The sequence below is a fragment of the Trichoplusia ni genome, chromosome 10, assembly GCF_003590095.1.
Source record: "Trichoplusia ni isolate ovarian cell line Hi5 chromosome 10, tn1, whole genome shotgun sequence".
NCBI lineage: Eukaryota > Metazoa > Arthropoda > Insecta > Lepidoptera > Noctuidae > Trichoplusia > Trichoplusia ni.
Window position 1 is genome coordinate 2,263,261 of NC_039487.1, and position 18,312 is coordinate 2,281,572.

Below are 18,312 nucleotides of genomic sequence, written 5' to 3' on the forward strand. Positions count from 1 at the left end.
AGTTGATAGTATACGTCAAGTTGTTAATTAGTACATGGTTTGAGAAATGCGGCGCTGTCCGTCCTTGTAATGTGTCAAGCGTGAAGAGGGTACGGTAATGAAAGCAGCTTGATTGAAGAGCCACCTTTTCTTGAGGTCATTCCTTATAATTCAGAATTGTTGACAACTAACTTAAGGGTTCGGTGAATATATTTTTGAAGCTGTAGCTGTTAATGTACGTGTCAAAATAGATAAATTTTGTGTTTAGACTTAAATTTTGTATTTATATAATAGTGTATTAACAAATTATATTGATGTTGCACTGTCAGTTTAATGTGGATATTAAGGTGGTATAAACATTTTGAACAGGGTTTCTGGTGTTTATTGTTTGCAAAGAGAGTTTGATTATTATGATTGCTTATGTTTGCTATGTCGTCTATATTTTTGGTCGGATTAATCCTAGTGTGGCAGCCCTACATCTTGGTTTTAAGCTTTCCATTGCAATCATAAAAAAAATAGTTGCTGACTTTGATAAATGCAAGCTTTGGTAATGTTAGGTTTATTCTTTATTTGTAACTTTTGAACGGACTGTAAAAGTAAATTATATAACCATTACCTGTGCCATATTAGCAAAGCCGTACATCCAAAGATTCCAAAAACTAGGTACGGGCCTATGCAATTTTGTCAAAGAAAATCTCTTAAAAAGGTGGTCCATCTTTGGGCTCAAAGTAAGAGAAAACATAATGCTAGAACCAAACAAAAGGGAAGATACTTCAAAAGTTATGTATAACACGCCTTAACCAATCATAATAAGGCCCATAATAATGTCGTGTAATAAATTTACGTAGTGATAACGATATAAAGTTATAAGTTGGTGTGGGGCAATTTGTTAAGCTAATGGAAGCACTGTGAAAGATCGTGGTCACGGGGGTCGGCATCCATTTCGAGCCGGACACTTAAATAATGGTGGTGTGGATCATAACTATGTAGTACTAGATTCTAGAGGATCGTGGAAGATTTTTTACGATGTAAGAACCATTCAGAGAGAAATTTAGAAACGATGCTTAATGTATAAATACCCTTCTCGAATGGAATTTCTTTTTCGAAGCATTCGTCTCCTTTGCATATCTGAATCATCGTCGAAATTCTTCGATATTAAATCCTTTTTATTTACCATACGTACCAAGTTTTTCATTTTTAGAACATCACTGTCGACAAATTTAAGCTATAATTTGAAAACAACTTTTTTACCATTTTTTTCCGTACAATCAGTCTGTTTTCTAGATTAAGGTCACGGAATTTGGCCCTCACTCATAATGGCGCATTAGGGAGATAAAAAGTAGGTCTCACACCTACTTCCCATCTCCGTTGATATTAATCATAAATTACTTAAAAAGGCGATGACACTTTTAAGGGTAAATACGTCGTTAGGTTTTAGTGGCAGAAGAGATTCTGCCAAAACAATTTTCAGCCTCCAGCGCTAAGTATTCTAAACGAAAAATATGATTTAACATTTATTATACAAAATAGAAGTATTAAAGGTTTAATTCATAAATAAATTGTATTTTCTATTTAAAATTTTGAATAGCGTAAAGAAGCGTATGCTTAACAACAGAACAGAATTCATAATGAAAAAAATGCTGCTTAATTAATAAAAACAACATTAACCTTATCCAAAACAGACGACAACATTCATATAACAATAACAAAACAAAATAATAATTCAACATTATTTTTCTGCATAAACTTAATCAAAAATTAATTTTATTCAATAAATATTTCGCTTCAGTAGCTGTTAAAGTAAAATGATACCTATTTCCTCAGCTATAAGATCGTCTTTTAGCAAATGCGACGCTGAGACTTCGTGACGAATGTCGGGAACTGTGCGAGTGATGTGTCCTGTGCGTGTCAATGGACTTGCCAGAACGAATGGAGTGTAGTGAACGAATCTCATCCTTCCCTTCAGCTTTTGCGAGAGATTCGAAACTGCTATCGATATTAGCTTTCTGCGGCCTTTTCACAGGTTTGATATTGCCACTGAACTTCAAAGCGAATTTCAACTCTTCCACTAGCTCGTATTTGAATGTTGTCTGTAAGAAATTCGAAAAAGTGATTATGTATGAAGACTATACATATTACATACGAACATATAACTTCGAAGTCGTTACTAAAAGATTCGTGTTACAATGTTTTAACAAATGATAGTCGACATTAAGTACATGTTTTAAACTTAGTAAGAAATGAAAAACGAAGGAGATGTGGTTCTAAATATCCAATATGAGTCAGGCATATTAAAATTTATCATAAAACCTAGGATTTGAGAACATTATCCTTTTTACGTCTAACCATGTGATTATTCAGTGCCTACAAATATTCGAGAGCACTGAAAGTAAATAGTTTCTGTTTCATAAACTCATTCGTTGAACAATAAAGTTGTATTGAACGTGCAAACACATGTTAGTGTCGAACGCGAGTGCATGTTTACGATTTTAACGATACTGTAGTGTCGAATAATTAAAGGATATCGACGTCCACGGGTAATTGGGTCGCTGTAGTTCAATGGAATTATGTGAAGCCAGTTTTTGTTACAAACAGAAAGGATCGAATCGAAAAATGTATTAAATAAATATCGAAATTAATGTAAACTATTTAGGAGTTCAGCGACAAGTGAAGATATCCAATTGTAACTTAATTTAAAATTAATAAATGTATATATTTATAACTGATTAAAGTCCTATTTTTTTAGGAGGTTACGAAAAGATGATTTGCTTTTTCTTTTGTATCATAGTTAATCTCGAAGCGAAGATAATGTAGTAGCAGTTTATGTTTGCGCCAGTAAAATATTTTTTTTTGACATACTAGTATTTTAAGGTAGATAATATAACCACAGATATCACTAAACATACAATTACTGTAACAGAATTTCTATTGCGACAGCGTTTGTCAGTTGTGCAGCAATTTGCGGGAATTAACATGCACTGTGAAGTGTTCTTGGGTTTTGTCGGAGACTGCAGTTTAATCAGTGCGGCGACAAACACTTGTGGAGGAGAAATGCGGACTAGTGGTAAGCCTTTGACAAATCTTACCAAAAGTTTTCTTACAATGTTGTTTAGATAATTAAGCGTAATTGTTGCTGAAATGTAGAGTGCGTAGACGAGTGATGTTTCGGTTATTGATTATGATGATTAGAATTGATGATATGATATAAATATTTTAAATGTAGATTTGTATTTTTTTTTGACAAGATGGAGTTTTTAGCTTTGGCAGTTAGAACACATAGACTGGAACTCTATCAACAAGTAAGTAAGTGTTTATAAGAGGTTCAAATTTTTACTGATATGTTTAGAATCGAAAATATTTTGATGTTTTAATCTGTCATTTTTACTAATAGAAATATCAAGAGACAGTCATAATAAATGAATGTTCTTAAATTATCTTAAAGGCTTTAAAAGCTCTTTTCTTAAGAGTGATCCGATATTGTTTATAACACAAAAAGATACAATTTAAATAGTAAATGCTTACGCTATATTTAACGGATCGCTTGAAGACCCCCCATAGCATGTCTATGATGGATATGAACAATCCTATGAGGCAGCCGACGCCGAGCACCACGAAAGCTCCCAACATGTTTTTCATACCAAGTTGCTTTTGTTCTTCATCACGTTTTTCCTAAAAAAGCAAAACATTTTTGGTAAAATATGATAAAAATTGAAAAATTATGTAAAGAGTTTGGTTGGCTTTAGGTATATGTTTTTAAGTGCCAAAGTCAGAAAACCCAGCACGACTGCTGTTTCAATCATCTGTCATAGATATCATAGATGTTAGAGGCTAGTGATGATGATAATTTAAAAAAAAATTCTTGATATAAATCATTCCAATTTAAAAAAAATAAAACAAAATATTAAAGTATTTTAGGCTATATTGTTTAATATAGCCGCGACTCCGATTGGGTCCGACACTAGTTTTGCTAGGCCAATAACAACGCGTGAACCGTCATACTCGTAGAATAAACCAATTATCACTTCACGAATTAATTAATGTTAATTTAAGCTCTAAATCTAATATGTTGTATTAAGCTTAACAACAGATTGTTTACCCCACACTTCCCTCCGCCTCTTTTCTCTTTCCACCAAATATTTTTTAATTTGTCTATTTCGCCACTCTCCTTGAGTTTCAGCAATGCATCGTCTATGTATCTTTTGTATGGTGATTCTGTAATAATTCAAACAAGAAGAAACACACTATTAACTTTCAATACCAGCAACATATTTTTCTTTTTATATTGATATAGTTTTAAAAATCTGAATATAGCTAGTTTAATTTATTGTTAGATCTATACTCTATACTCTGTACTAATATATAAAGCTGAAGAGTTTGTTTGTTTGTTTGAACGCGCTAATCTCTGGAACTACTGGTCCAAATTGAAAAATTATTTTTGTGTTGAATAGACCATTCATCGAAGAAGGCTTTAGGCTATAAACCATCACGCTGCGACTAATAGGAGCGAAGGTACAAAGGGAAATGTGAAAAAAAATAATGCAGTTATAAATCATAACTTATATCTTCTACCCACGGGGACGAAGTCGCGGGCAACAGCTAGTTAATGATAAAATAAAATATAACAACGATTTCAGCCGCATAGTCTTTGAAAATTGATGATTAGACTTAAAACGCTTTCACATACTTTTCTTCATTCCGATTCCATAACTTTTGGAGTCGAGCAACATTCCAATTTGAAGTAAGTCACAATGTCTTTCCTTATAATATTCTATTGAAGTTGATTCCATGAAAAATGCATACTGCTGGTTTTCAGCCCTGAAAAATGATAAATGGAGAACGTAAAAATGATTTAAAGACAGTTTGGATTAAAATACTAATTAAAAATTAAACTCTATTATAAAAATACTAGCTTTTCGACCGCGGTTTCGCCCGGGTCGAGGTCGGTTATATCGCGTTTCCAAGAGAACTCTTCAAAAATCCGGGATAAAAACTATCCTTTGTTCTTTCTCAATGTCAACTCTATCTCTGTACCAAATTTCATTAAAGTCAGTATAGTGGTTTAGACGTGAAAGCGTAACAGACAGACAGACAGAGTTACTTTCGCATTTATAATTTTAGTAGGGATGTACTAAATTACGAACCTCTGAACACCTATATCGTTATCCTTGACAAGCCAATTACGTGCCACCATCTTCTTATACATCTCTTGATAAATAGGATTTTCTGAATCCTGAAAAGGAATTACAAAGCTTTATTATTGCGAACATAAAATATTAGTTAATTTCTCACTCAAAATTCTTTTTCTTCCATATATCCCAGTCTGACTTAGGGGCATCGTGCTGTCCAGGAGTCTGGGTTGAGGAGGTCAGATATAGGCAGTCGCTTCTTGTAAAACACTGGTACTTAGCTGAATCCGGTTAGACTATAAGCCGAACCCAACATAGGAAAAAGACTAGGACAATGATATCCCTCTTAGCCGTCATCACCAAGTTTACCTCATTCTTGATCACCCGTCACCTTTCCTTTGTCTAATCAAATAGCCATCGATTAACCAATCTACGAATTCCGTAGCCATATTACTTACCTGAAAAAACTTGATAGTAGATCCTTGTTCCTTCGCGCCATACGAAATAGATTTATGGTTATAAAGTTCTTCGACTGTATTGAAGGGCAGAATGTTTTTCTCGACAGTTAGGAAAGCCACCAAGGTACCGACGTAGGAAGCTACCATCACCATAGTGAAGAACCACCACACACTGGTGATCATACGAGGAGCCAAGGCGCTACGGAATAAAATAATAAAAATATATACTTTGGATTACCTATATATCTGTAGTACAGTGTTGCTCAACCGAAAATGACATTAAATTCTATTAAAATAAGGTCTACAATATTACTAAGCAAACCGTATAGCGAAGGCAACTTTTGATTTGGATTCGACTTTTATCTATAAATGATGCAGTGCCTGTTACTGGACTGTAGGTAACGAGGGAGTATAAGCTGACCATAATCAATTGACCCACTTAAAACTTAAGTTTGAATACTTGTGTATGAGTTTGTGTATACCTACTTACATTGGAGCGATTTCAGAACCCTGCTGCATGACGGAACCAATAATAAGCCAGACTGAATTAGCGAAACTGAACTGGTTGCTCAATTCCTCTGGTGATTCTATGCAAGGTACCGGGTTTTGCCATTCCTTGTGCGAAATCCTGCCCACAAAGATCATAGTCCCACCTAAAGCCAGTTGAATCAGCATCATGTAATACCACACCTGTAATAAATAAATTTTGATTTAGAACTGGATCGAAGAAAAACAGATTTTGGCCGGATCGATCTCTTATGGCAATTGTATGAAGTGGCAAATGTAATAATAATGAAACCAAATTCGTAGGCTATATTATACGACACCAAAAACACGTATAAAAAGGAATTGGAAGAAATTGCATTTTGGCTGTTTTTTAATTGGAGCTAGCAAAGAAACACGAATTAAGTCCAATGTTGAAGTTATAAAAAAGTTTGAGCATGCGTCTAAGATTAAATATATCTTTAACGATACCAACCTCCTTTGAGAATACAGCCATGAACGAGAACATCTCTGGAGGTTGTTTACTGGGCTCCTTATACAGGATTCCAATACCGAGCGTCATGAATGGCGTTGAGAAATCTATTCCGCTTTGCCTCTCCGCAGTCATAGTTAAATCACATATAGCTAGGTCAGCTTTCTGCAATCACAAAGGTTATTTTCAAATAGATTTTTCCAATTTGTTTCGGAAATTCATAATTTTCCTTAAATGTGAAGCAATGAATTGATCTTGAGGAAAACTATCTGATATAATACAGTGGCTTTACTCTTTTACTCTAACCAAGCCATCATCTTATAATTTCAGACATGATTGAGCTTGCCGGTGACTAAATTCTTCGGTTACTAGTGACTTACCTTTGCTTCATACGAGACATCATAATAATCAAGGCAAATAAACAAAAAAGAAAAAACAACTCCTAACTAAAACCTTTTTTTGCTAACGTATCTGATCAAACATTGACTTACATCTTCCATCAATTGCAACGCCATACCATTCCATTTCCCCTCCTTCTTGCTACCATAGTTATTTTCGACCGCGAATTCGTAACTAAATCCTAGCAAGTCACTCAGCCTGTCAATTAAATCTATGGTGAAGCCTTCGTAACGATCGTTGCCTTCTAACTTTTCATGTGAGTCTTTGAGGTAACCGTATGGTGCTGTCTGGAAATAGTTTTAAGTGAGAAATGTAAAAAAGAATATATTGAACCTGAATCGTAAACGTAAATTTATGAAATTAATATAGGAAGAACAAAAAAATGTAATTACCGTTGATATTAATACTTTTAGCGTTTTATTTCTAAGCGCCGATTCTTGTGTTATTTCTGCGTCGGCTACAAGTGGTCTGTCCAAAATTAACTCGCTTTTCTTCCAAGTTCCTATCTGAAAAGAAGTTAATGTTCATGTACTATCAAAGCAAATCTTACCAAAATTAATTGATCACACATATAAAACAGTATAAAATAAAAGAGGTGCTCTATGTTTTACCACACTGAAGTATACAGAGTAAAAAATCAAAATAGGAGCCGCTCACAGCGCTTGCTACAAGCAGAAATGTAAAAATAAATAAAAAAACGTTTTTTTTAAGTATCCCAGCAATAGAGTATTTCCAAATTAGTAATCTATAGCATAATTCATATATGCAAAGACTTACTTACTAGTAGATTCTGTTTAAATACTTACTGTTTGATTTCCAGCCGACGTAATTTCTAGAACATCAAATGTCACATCAGTTCTTTGACCTACGCCGTCAAATATCAATGTTCTTGTCAGACCTTCAACTTTATTCTGGAAAACAAATACTAATATTAATCAGGAGACTTATCCTCGAAATATCACGCATTTTTAATTAAAACTTTCTGATACTGTGATATTCTGTGTATAATCAATTCAACTCATATTTGCGTTCGGAGCTAAATTTGGATAGGCCTTGGAGACATACAGTGACGTTGTGTACTAATACAGCTTTATTTGTGTGTCACCTTTCTCACAAATTAAAGTTTCCGTAACATGTGCACATTATAGGCACAAAAGCTCTGTACAAGTAGATCACATGGAACCTAATTGATACCGGTCGATACCCAAAAATTTATTTTTCGTTCAAAGACAACCGTCACAACCGTTGATTAATCTTGGACTTGCTTGTTAACATCACGGTTCATGAAAAACAGACTGATGATAGACCGACGGACAGACAGCGGGGCCTCGGTAATAGGGTTCCGTTTTCGTTCCTTTGGTAAGGGAACCCTATAAATAGGAAAAGAAAGAAGAAGAGCCTGAAGAGCCTGTTGCTCGTGACACTAAGGATACCAAATAATACTACTACGATCACTACGGCAACTACTCACGGTCTTCATAAAATTCATTAAAGACGATCCATAAATCCAGGCGTCATAGTTGGCACAGCTCAACTGTTGAGCCTCTACATTAACTTTCTTGATGGCAGCAGCGAACACCTCCACAGCGTCGTAAATGAGGAGTAAAATTGTTTTTAGTTCCTCAGCTTCTAAGGCCTTCCCCGTTTCCTGGTTAAATAAATACGTGAAGTTCCATAGTCTTATGTTTTCTACATCTTCTAGTTTTACTAGACGAAATCCTGAAAAATATTCAAAATATTTTTTCAGTCTAATAGCTTTTTAAGTTTCATTTTCAATTTAGTTTTTAAGAGTTTTGTTGCCTTTAGAGGGCGTTTTCCATGTGACATGGGTAAGTTAAGTTTTTGACATGGACCTCTCGGAACAATTTTTTATTGGAAATTAATATATGAAAATACTTATCTTCTTCAAAACCTTCTGGCTGTTTCAAGCCGAGTTTAAAATTTATCAATCTTAACTTTAAACACACAGATTCGATAACTAAACTCACAAATTACGGCAAGTCAGTCATAAACTCACACTCACCGGTCATATTGACGCCGCCGTACCTGAACCGACTCATGTCCAGAGTAAAGAGGTCGGGTGATATGAATATATACGAGTGTTCGTCTGCCATCATCCCGACTTGCTGCGCGTGAAGCAGAACTTCTTCCAGGTTACGAGACGGACAATCAACCACGAAGTTTGTATACCCATTGTGTTTGGCATCTATTAAAACTTCCCTGAAAAAGGTAACACTATTGTGGCAAAGAATTCTCTAGTACAGGTAAGCTAAACAAAACAATCATTTTTGTCTTAATTTATTGCAGAACACTTACGGGGTCCCCGTATGTCCCCATTATTACGTTCGTTGTCGTTTACTGAATGCCATTTATTTTTAACAGAATTTTAACAGGAGAAAAAAAAGATCATCGCTCCTCCAAATTATATATTTATCTAATGTTTTAGAATTTTCCAAACATACCGTTTTGAAACTGAGATAAGATTTGGATGTAAGTATCTCAGATATATAATGCTTTGGACTATCAGGTCAGTCACTGTACATATAAAATCAATATAAAATCAACGACAGCCTACGAGAAGTACCTGGCCTGAACCTCAAATCATGAAAAGTTTATACGTAATCGCATAAAATTCAATCATATTCCGTTCATAAAAAATAAAGTACAAACATGCAAGTGAAAGAACTCTTAAAATTAGATTTTAAAGCTTATCAAAGAAATTCACATTCGCCCAAAATTATGACTATGATAATTAGATTCAATAGCTCAAACATTACAGTAATTATGAATATAATATAGAAAGTGACGAGGTGAATGTTCACTTTACGAGTACAATAAAGATATTCAGTTAGAAGATAAAATGCCTCATATTCAGTAACACATCGTAAACGGTTATATGGCCCTTATATGTTTATAGTGTACCTGCTTTCGAGATCACAGACTCCATGTTTACTAATGAGCTTTAGATTAGATTAAGTATAGGGGCAATAAAGGACGTTTTGCATGTTAACACTTTCGTGTGAACAGCCAAGTTGAATGATGTTGAAAAAGTTGCGGAAAAAATACAATTAGTTTTTTGATTGATTGAATATCGTTTGCTGTATGAAGAATGACGATTTTTGACTGTTCCTGCTAAAGATTTTCTTAAATAAACAACTGAATAAAGTTTTCGGCAACTATAATAGATCGAACACTAGAACTGCTAGTCAAGTAGATTTGAATTTGAAAGCCAAATCTTTGGGGCAGGTTACAGGTGAATAGGCCTGTTGACAAAATTTGGAAATATGTTTAAAACTATAGTTTAGTATCTATTTTACCCCAAAAATATAATATTTTTATAAAAATATGCGTTTTACGTATTTATTTTGCGTTTATAAAAATTAATTTCAAATTGACATTTGAAAAGGCCAAGACTGTCATGGCCTCTTGAATGACGTCACACCTCGCGAAACATTGGAGTTTGTATATGTTAGTCAAGGAGATTTTTTAACAAATAATGCATTCCTCTTATTATAAATACTGTGTAGTGCCCCAGTGTAAAAGTACAACTATAAAAAGGGTATTTCAATGTATTTCAAGGTATTTCATACTTAACATTCGCTTACCTCAAAATCAGTTAATTACATTACACAGTTGGTAAATGCGACTCTCTGGCTGGTAATTATATAAAACTTTTTTGTTTTTCACATTATACTTACATAGAAGTTTTAACGTTGCGGAATTCCGATGAGCAAAAGTCGGCGTTGAATGCGAAAAAATTTCCAAGCATAATGGCGTCAATTTTGGGCAAATTACTGCTGTTTGCTTTGGTAAATCCTGATTCCATTATGTATGACACAAACTTTCTATCAATCAACTTAATTAACAACAATAAATTGCTAAGAAAACAAACGAAAAGCACATAAAATAAACTGATCACTTCGGACGAAAATGACAATTGATTGACACTCTATTGAAAGCAGGGACCGGCCGGATACTCATTGAAAGGGTTTTTGAAGGGGTTTTTTTAAGCGCTTCAAGAAAAAACCCTATGACATATGTTACACCTTCGAACGGATTACTGTAACCCTGTTCCGAACAGGTTACCCTTTACTACCCTGTAACACTGTAACAGGGTAACCCACTCCAACCTAAGACAATGCAATATGCACTCTTTATCATAGACATTAGTTTGAAAATAGTATAACCACGAGCGCACGTGACATCTTACCGCCCAGCGGCGCCATTGTTGCATTTACCGAGCGACTTGTAAACATGGAATAAAAATCATTGTGGATATGATCTTACAGTTTAATTTTGCTTGTCGCACTTTTCAAACGTTGTGATATATATTTTTCGTGTCTATACTTGTAGACCAGGGTCGATAATTTTTAAAACCAAAAAAAAATTAGTAGGATGAAACCCATTAGAAAAGGAGGGGAATATTATAAAAATGAAAGGAAAAATAATTTACGGGTGATCTGAGGTCGGGAAGGGGGTGGGAGTGACGTTTGAAGAGTAAAAAACGGTTTTTATCGATTTCCGGCAAAACTAAAATTCGTATCGAAAAAAGTCAAATGGCAAAGTTCTAAAAGAAAAAGATCTAAAACTTTTGTGTTTACATTTTTTTCACATAACCTCAAAATTTATGTGAAAAATCTAAAAAACCAAGATTGTGGTTTTTTATTTTTATCTTTTACAAAAATTTATTTTTGTAACGAAATTTGGTGAAAACTTACTTTTTTGTGACCCAAATACGCTGTAATTTATTTGATTAAAAATATTTATTTTTTCACCTTATTTTGAATTAATACAAAAAACACTCTAATTTTCAATCGAAAATTCACCCGTCTAATCTTCTCAGAAAATGCAAAAAAGGAAAGAAACTTGTATTCGATTTTTTTTTAAATTATTATAAATAATTTCATCTAAAAAATTTGATCTCATTTTGTGTTCAATAGACCAATAATCGAGGAAGGTTTTAGGCTAGGTATATAAAATTACGCTGCAACTAATAGGAGCGAAGATTTAATGGAAAATGTGGCAAATACGGGGAAAAATATTAATCTTCGAGGGCTTTCGTTCAAAAATTCCTAACTTCTAACATCTTCTATATCTTCTAACCACGCGGACGAAGTCGCGGGCAACAGCTAGTTACCTATATGACGTTTCGCGCGTAGGTAGTTTGTCCGAGAGGCGCGAGTCGCGGCGCGACGCGTCGGCGATAGAAGAAAATCAGCTGTAGTCTTAGTAAAGCAATGAGGGGCCGCTAGGGTGCAAGTATGCAGCTCAAGTTTAGTGGGTAATTCAGGGTAACACGAATAAAAGCCTTTCGTGAAGGTAACCACTTCAAAGGGTTAAGTTATTGAAGGGGTTAACCCCTTCACGTGGTTACCATAATGAAGGTGTTAACCATTTCGCTGGGTTTCGAGGATGTAACTCGAACAAAAGGTAACACTGCGATATGAGTTACCCCGTGTACGGGTTACCCTGTCAAACGGCTTAACTCTAAAGTGGGGTTGTCCGGTCCCTGATTGAAAGTGACAGCTACAACATTGTTTTGCGAGGCGTGACGTCACTCATCTCTGATTGGTGTTTGAAGTCACGTGGTTGAATGCCTAATTTTACTGATTTTATTTTCCAAAAATATTATTAATCGTATATTATTTTAATAAAAATAATATTTTTTCATTTACTGCATATCATGATTAATCATTAGGAAGTCTAAGCCACCCGATTTATTCTTAGTGGAAACAGGCCTATTAACATAAGTAACGCTATGGCCAACGGAAACACCAAAATGGCGGCTGATAACGAACGTTAAACAACGTTCAAAACATATTCTATCAATGTAATTCTATTTTTAAAACACTTGCAGACAACAAAGCTTTGAATTTAAACTACTTAACAGGAGTTTCTTTATGGTTTGGTTAGTTTGAGTACAAAGACGCCCATACAGAAAAATAAACGTTCTGTCACGTTAGTTGAGAGGCTCTCTGCCCACACTTGAAACTACAAAGAGATTATTTGATGCTTCAGAAATATATTGCAAAACAGAATTGTCTAGCCGTAGTTTAAATTTAAACTTAAATTGTGAATGTTCACGGTTAGCTGATCCCATGTTTTGACGGCGTTTTTAATATATCAAGCTTATATTTTCCTTGTTAAATTATTTCAAAATAATTTTCTGTTTCTCTGATCAAAAGGAGAAAAGATCTACTGTCATAAACCTTAAACCTTGATCTTTTTTCCTACAGCGCAAAGCTTTAAACAAACCTTGATGAACTTTGTATGGTGGTTCACGCTTTGAGAATAAATGCAAGACTGCTCCACTAGGCCCCAATTCCGCTATTTACAATTGCCAATGGATGATATTTTTTTTTTCTTAGCCTACTGTGTCCCACTGCTGGGCAAAGGTCTCCCCCAAATCTTTCCACGATTCACTATTCTGGGCCTCATGGAACCAGCCTGGTTGGTAAGCGTTTAGGTCGTCTCGCCACCGCTTCCTAGGTCGCCGACGAAGGCGCCGTCTATCCACTGGCATAGTGTATCCATTCAATATCATCCCATGGATGATATCATCCCATGGATGATATTGAATGGATACATAACCCACATTCATTCTAGAGATAGTCTCTTAAAGAGGTTGTCTTTTTATTTCGTTACCTGTAATCGTTTCCACTGAGTTCTCTTATCGTGGCTATGTAGGGGTATGTTTTGTTGCCCATCTGTAGCAAGTCACTGACATGCAATAGACTGTATCCTCGTAAGTAAAGTATGGTGAACGCCCTCCAGTCCTTCAGTATAACCAAATTTTGTAAAACCTGGAACAATTATATTACAGTTTAAAGTACGCAATGTAATAAATGTATCTGTTTTTGTCTTTATTAAAATACTCTGGATGGATTTGAGTGACGGTTAATAATTTTTTTGTTTTATTAAAACTTAAACGGTGTAAATGGGATTTTGTGTTGTCATTTTCATGAATGGGTTTACTATAAAATTACATAGCCTACATCCAAAATCGAACGTTGGAAAATAACACATTATTCATATTCTTTTTACAGTGTCTCTAAAATTTATATTTGTAAATACTTAATCGAAGTAGATAATATTCAACAGAATCCAACAACAAATTATAACAACAATAAAATAAGCACGTACAAGAAATTTCAAGATTAAATGTTAAAACAGCCTTTAATGTAATACAAAACAAGTTAAATAATTCTCAAGCAAAACGTTTAAAGTTGTTCATAAATAACAGGACATAACGACTTATGAAAGCGTGAAGGTGGATCCTTAAAGTCAGTACTTAAGTAGAAAGAACTTAGCTAACAAAGTTCCGCACTTTCTGTTGCTAAGATATATTAATATGTTTCAACAGATCTGATGGTACTTATTTTAAAGATTACGTGTACCTATGGGGTTAGTTGAATTTCGGGTTTAACGTCAATTTATGACGTCATTTTACTCATGACCGTTTTGACCTATTTACATGGGATGTTTCTTGGTCATGTTTTGCCAAAATTGGTTATGAAAATTAGCTCTGCTCTAGCTCTAGCTTCTTCTCATTCCGTTCTTTTCATAGCTCCTAAGCGCGTGAGTCAAAATTTAATTTTTACCTTGTTGGACTATAACGTCATCTCGTACAATTTAAAAAAATATTAATGGTCTTTTAAATCTTATGTTAAACATGACCAACCAGATTTAGTCGTAATCGGTTGTTTTATAACTGTCCATGAATAACAAAACATGGCTATTTTATACATTATTTATATTTAAACTAACATTTCATGATCTATCGCCACAATATAAAGTAGAAATTTCAATTTAATAAAATAAAAGAGAACGACTAATTAAACTTTGTGTGTCATGCAAAATTTATCTGACCGGTTATAGAAAATATTTCTTCAATTTTTTAGCTGTATAGTAACATTAAATTATGAAAGAGGCCCATGAAAGAATGGCGTAACAAAAAAGTCAACAAACACAATCCCATCACTTTGTTATTACGAAGAAATATGAAACATCTGCTCGCGTGTTACCTACGGTAACAATAAATTTAAATATAGGGTTTTAGTTTCATACCGATAGTATTATGAAACTGATTCATTATTGATTTTTGAAAGGTGAATCACAAAAATTCCTTTTGCTTTTTTAATGACAAGGAGATTATAAGTATAACATTTTAATAGGATTGGATGATGACTGTACAAGGAATGAAAAAGATAATTAAAAAATATTATACACGTATTTTTGCCTTTAAACTAATAAACGTAAAATTATAAACAGAAATGACGTCACGTTGTTATTATAACACATTAAGTTACGATTAATATTTTAGTCTAAGATTTTGTTCTAATATAAATAACATACATAAACTCCTTAATTTGACATAAGTCAACACGGTCGTGTGACATGTTGGCATACTTAATGAGACAGTATTGCGGTTTGGTGATACGCGGTAATTGACACAATTTTTTTTTTTTACATCTAGGTTCAGGCGTAATGATATTTTTTATATTAAATAAGTATATTTACGTTAGAATGAAGACTATCATGTATAGCACTTTCATGCAATTTTCTATAGAAAATAATTTTTGAGTAGTCCCTACTAAATTGGTTCCTATGAAAAATCAAATTAAATTAAAATGCTTAAAAAGTAAACTTAATAAACTTTGAAATTCCTTAAATTCATTTTTTTTCGGTAAACTCACCTGATTATAAACAGAAGGGCTTGGATACATGTTCAGGGCGGACCAGTTTCGGTTGTACAAGTCGTTATGCTCGCTCACGATGACGTGAGGCAGCTCGAGCATGTCACACAAAGCCTGAATGTTCTCCATAGCTCGACCGCCAGTCCCATCTATGATACCAATCACACCTTCCTGGAAAATGATAAGAATACACTCAATATTACAAATCTCACACAGCGCCATCTAGTCTCAAACAAAGCAAAGCTTGTCTGATGTGTACTAGATAACTGGTAATCATATTTAAATACATTATGTAGATAAATTACACCACACAGAACAAATTGGTCGTGCTCATCACATAAACATTTGTCCTGGGTGGGAATCGAACCCACGACCTCCAGCATACCAGTCAGGAACACTTACCACTAAACCAAAAGGCCAGCAAAATAAAAACTAGCAGTTACAGTGGTTGTCAAAAATAATAGTAGAATACAATATCCATAGTATTATATCTACCTAAACGGAATAAGATAATTTCTATACATAGAAGGTACCTCGAATACATTGCAAACTTCTCAAAGCCGCAATAAACCGTCGAACTGTCAAAATATATCTCAAAAGATGAATTTCAAATTGAATTTTATAAAACGAACAAAGACTTTTCAGCTCTCTGCTCCCAAAATTATACTGAACCATGTGAAATAGGTGAGCAATGAAACAGAAAAGAACAATTGGATGAAAGTCATAAAAAACTTGCGTCTTCGTAGTCAGACCAACGAAACAATTGAATGCGATAGACGCAAAGAAATTTGAAAAAAAGGAATACGTTTAAATCTTGGAATCACATTATATTTCCACATGAATAAATCTGAATTGAATTCGCAAGTAATTTATTCGATTACGGTATGTTTTAATATTCACTAGAATTCAAATACGAGGTTCTTAGGTAACTTTTTCTTTTGAAGACAATAGCGAAAAGACAAATGCATGGTACGGTGTGAAAACTTTTTTACAGAATTCAAAGCATATGACATAAAAATTAACAGCAATTCCTAAAGTAATACTAGTAAATAACTTTAGTAAATTTGAGGTTCAAAAATAATAAAAATCATAATAACCTCAGCCAGCTCGCAGACATATTGACTAACTTCCAGAACCTCTCCTCGCTTAGATATTTCCTTTACAGAAGTTTTGAAATTAAATAGTTTAGCGGCGACTTCTAAGGCCACTTTCATGTCAGGAGAGTCTTCGTAAAATATGCCTCCTGAAATACAACAACAGCTTTTAAATAAACAAAATTAAACAATTGTAAAAGTAGATTGAAGTTTGAAAAACAGTTATTTGATGGGCAATTTCGGCATATTTTTTTTTATTTCCTTGTTTATAAATTTTTACTCATGGAAAATCTACAAAAGCGGACTTAATGTATCAGGCGGTCCCTACATACTAATCGACTATTGCGTGATTCTGATTTAACCAAAAGTAGGTGCACTAGCCACCTTATACATAATATACCGAATAATGATGTTAATAGATACAAACATACATACTGCATTAAATACTTAAAAGTGAGAACGAGTAAAATATTTTAAATAAAATATATTTTAAACCCGTCAACATAAAGCTCAGATTTGCATTTAACTAGATTAGAGTGCGAGGAAGGTTATACAATGATAAGTACTGATTGGTGAGTCACAAATACCAGTACCGGCAACTTCAAAGTCAACGTCAAAACTTACCAAGGGTGGGTCCTTCTGCCTCTTGAGATAAAACACATTGCGATGACAGCACTAATACAAACCAAACCACAAACATGTTTCTATACAAATATGTCACAACATCATTTTAAAATAAACACTTCAAACTTCACAACACTGCACTCCATCGTATCGCGTTACCGAATTTATAGCATTTATGATAATTAGTTTACGTTACGAACATTATAAGTAAAGTTCAGTATCCCGTAATCAGCGTTATAAAATATTGGTGTAATAAACGTTGGAAGTTTAGACGGTGTGTCGGTAATGTGTTTGGATTGGTATTGGACGGCGCGGACGGCGCTCGCGACACCGCGCGTCAGAAATAATCCCGCGCCTATATTTAGGACGGGTTTTCCACAAAACGACATACTTTATCTCGATGCCGTCTGTCGCCGTCTGGAGCGACAACACCGAAAACCGATTTAGAAATAAAATCGAATCATATATTTTCAGCTTGATTCAACTTTTATCTAGTTAGTTATACATTTCTTGTAACAAAGAGAATCAAATTATAGCTGCATTGTCTAGCGAACTTCTGTTAAGCTCTAAATTATATGCGAATATTTAGCATCGTAATGAATTTAATTTAAAGCTCGTGGATTCATTTTGTTGATTAAAATGTGAAGTGATTGACATCACATTTTGTTAATATGATTAATTCCATATTTCGTTGTTTAATAACAAACAAAATCGACGCTCGTGGTTTAAATATGCATGAAACGACAGGAGCTCTCATGAAATTGACCAATCAACGTGATGGCTTGCCATCTATAAACAATGTGCGTTCATATAACACTTGAGAGATTGAGAGCAATTTTGTTTGCGTTGACAATCAGTATTAAATTACTATTTCCGACATTAATTTTGCTTCTTAACCACTATTTTGCTCATAACTACAACGTTCATCTTTTAGATTAAGGCAACAAAAGTATTGGGTAT

At 34.1% G+C, this 18,312-nt stretch overlaps 1 protein-coding gene across 3 annotated transcripts; it reads right to left on the reverse strand.

Annotated features, from left to right (window-relative positions):
* Positions 1 to 1,557: 1,557 nt before the first annotated feature.
* LOC113498066 (glutamate receptor ionotropic, kainate 2-like) lies at positions 1,558 to 17,730 on the reverse strand. 3 transcript variants are annotated; one of them, XM_026877965.1, is made up of 17 exons: positions 17,353 to 17,730; positions 16,732 to 16,877; positions 15,635 to 15,805; positions 13,584 to 13,741; positions 8,962 to 9,158; positions 8,410 to 8,657; positions 7,745 to 7,849; positions 7,331 to 7,444; positions 7,031 to 7,225; positions 6,543 to 6,704; positions 6,054 to 6,253; positions 5,564 to 5,762; positions 5,121 to 5,209; positions 4,664 to 4,794; positions 4,076 to 4,191; positions 3,502 to 3,648; positions 1,558 to 2,069 (listed from the first exon to the last, which is right to left on the reverse strand). In XM_026877965.1, the coding sequence occupies exons 1-17, from the start codon at positions 17,426 to 17,428 to the stop codon at positions 1,800 to 1,802; spliced, it is 2,724 nt and encodes a 907-aa protein (XP_026733766.1). In that variant the 5' UTR covers positions 17,429 to 17,730; the 3' UTR covers positions 1,558 to 1,799. The 3 variants fall into 3 exon arrangements, with proteins under 3 accessions (XP_026733766.1, XP_026733767.1, XP_026733768.1); XM_026877966.1 differs by lacking the exons at positions 15,635 to 15,805; positions 16,732 to 16,877; positions 17,353 to 17,730 and adding an exon at positions 14,540 to 15,203; XM_026877967.1 differs by lacking the exons at positions 15,635 to 15,805; positions 16,732 to 16,877; positions 17,353 to 17,730 and adding an exon at positions 14,082 to 14,510.
* Positions 17,731 to 18,312: the final 582 nt, after the last annotated feature.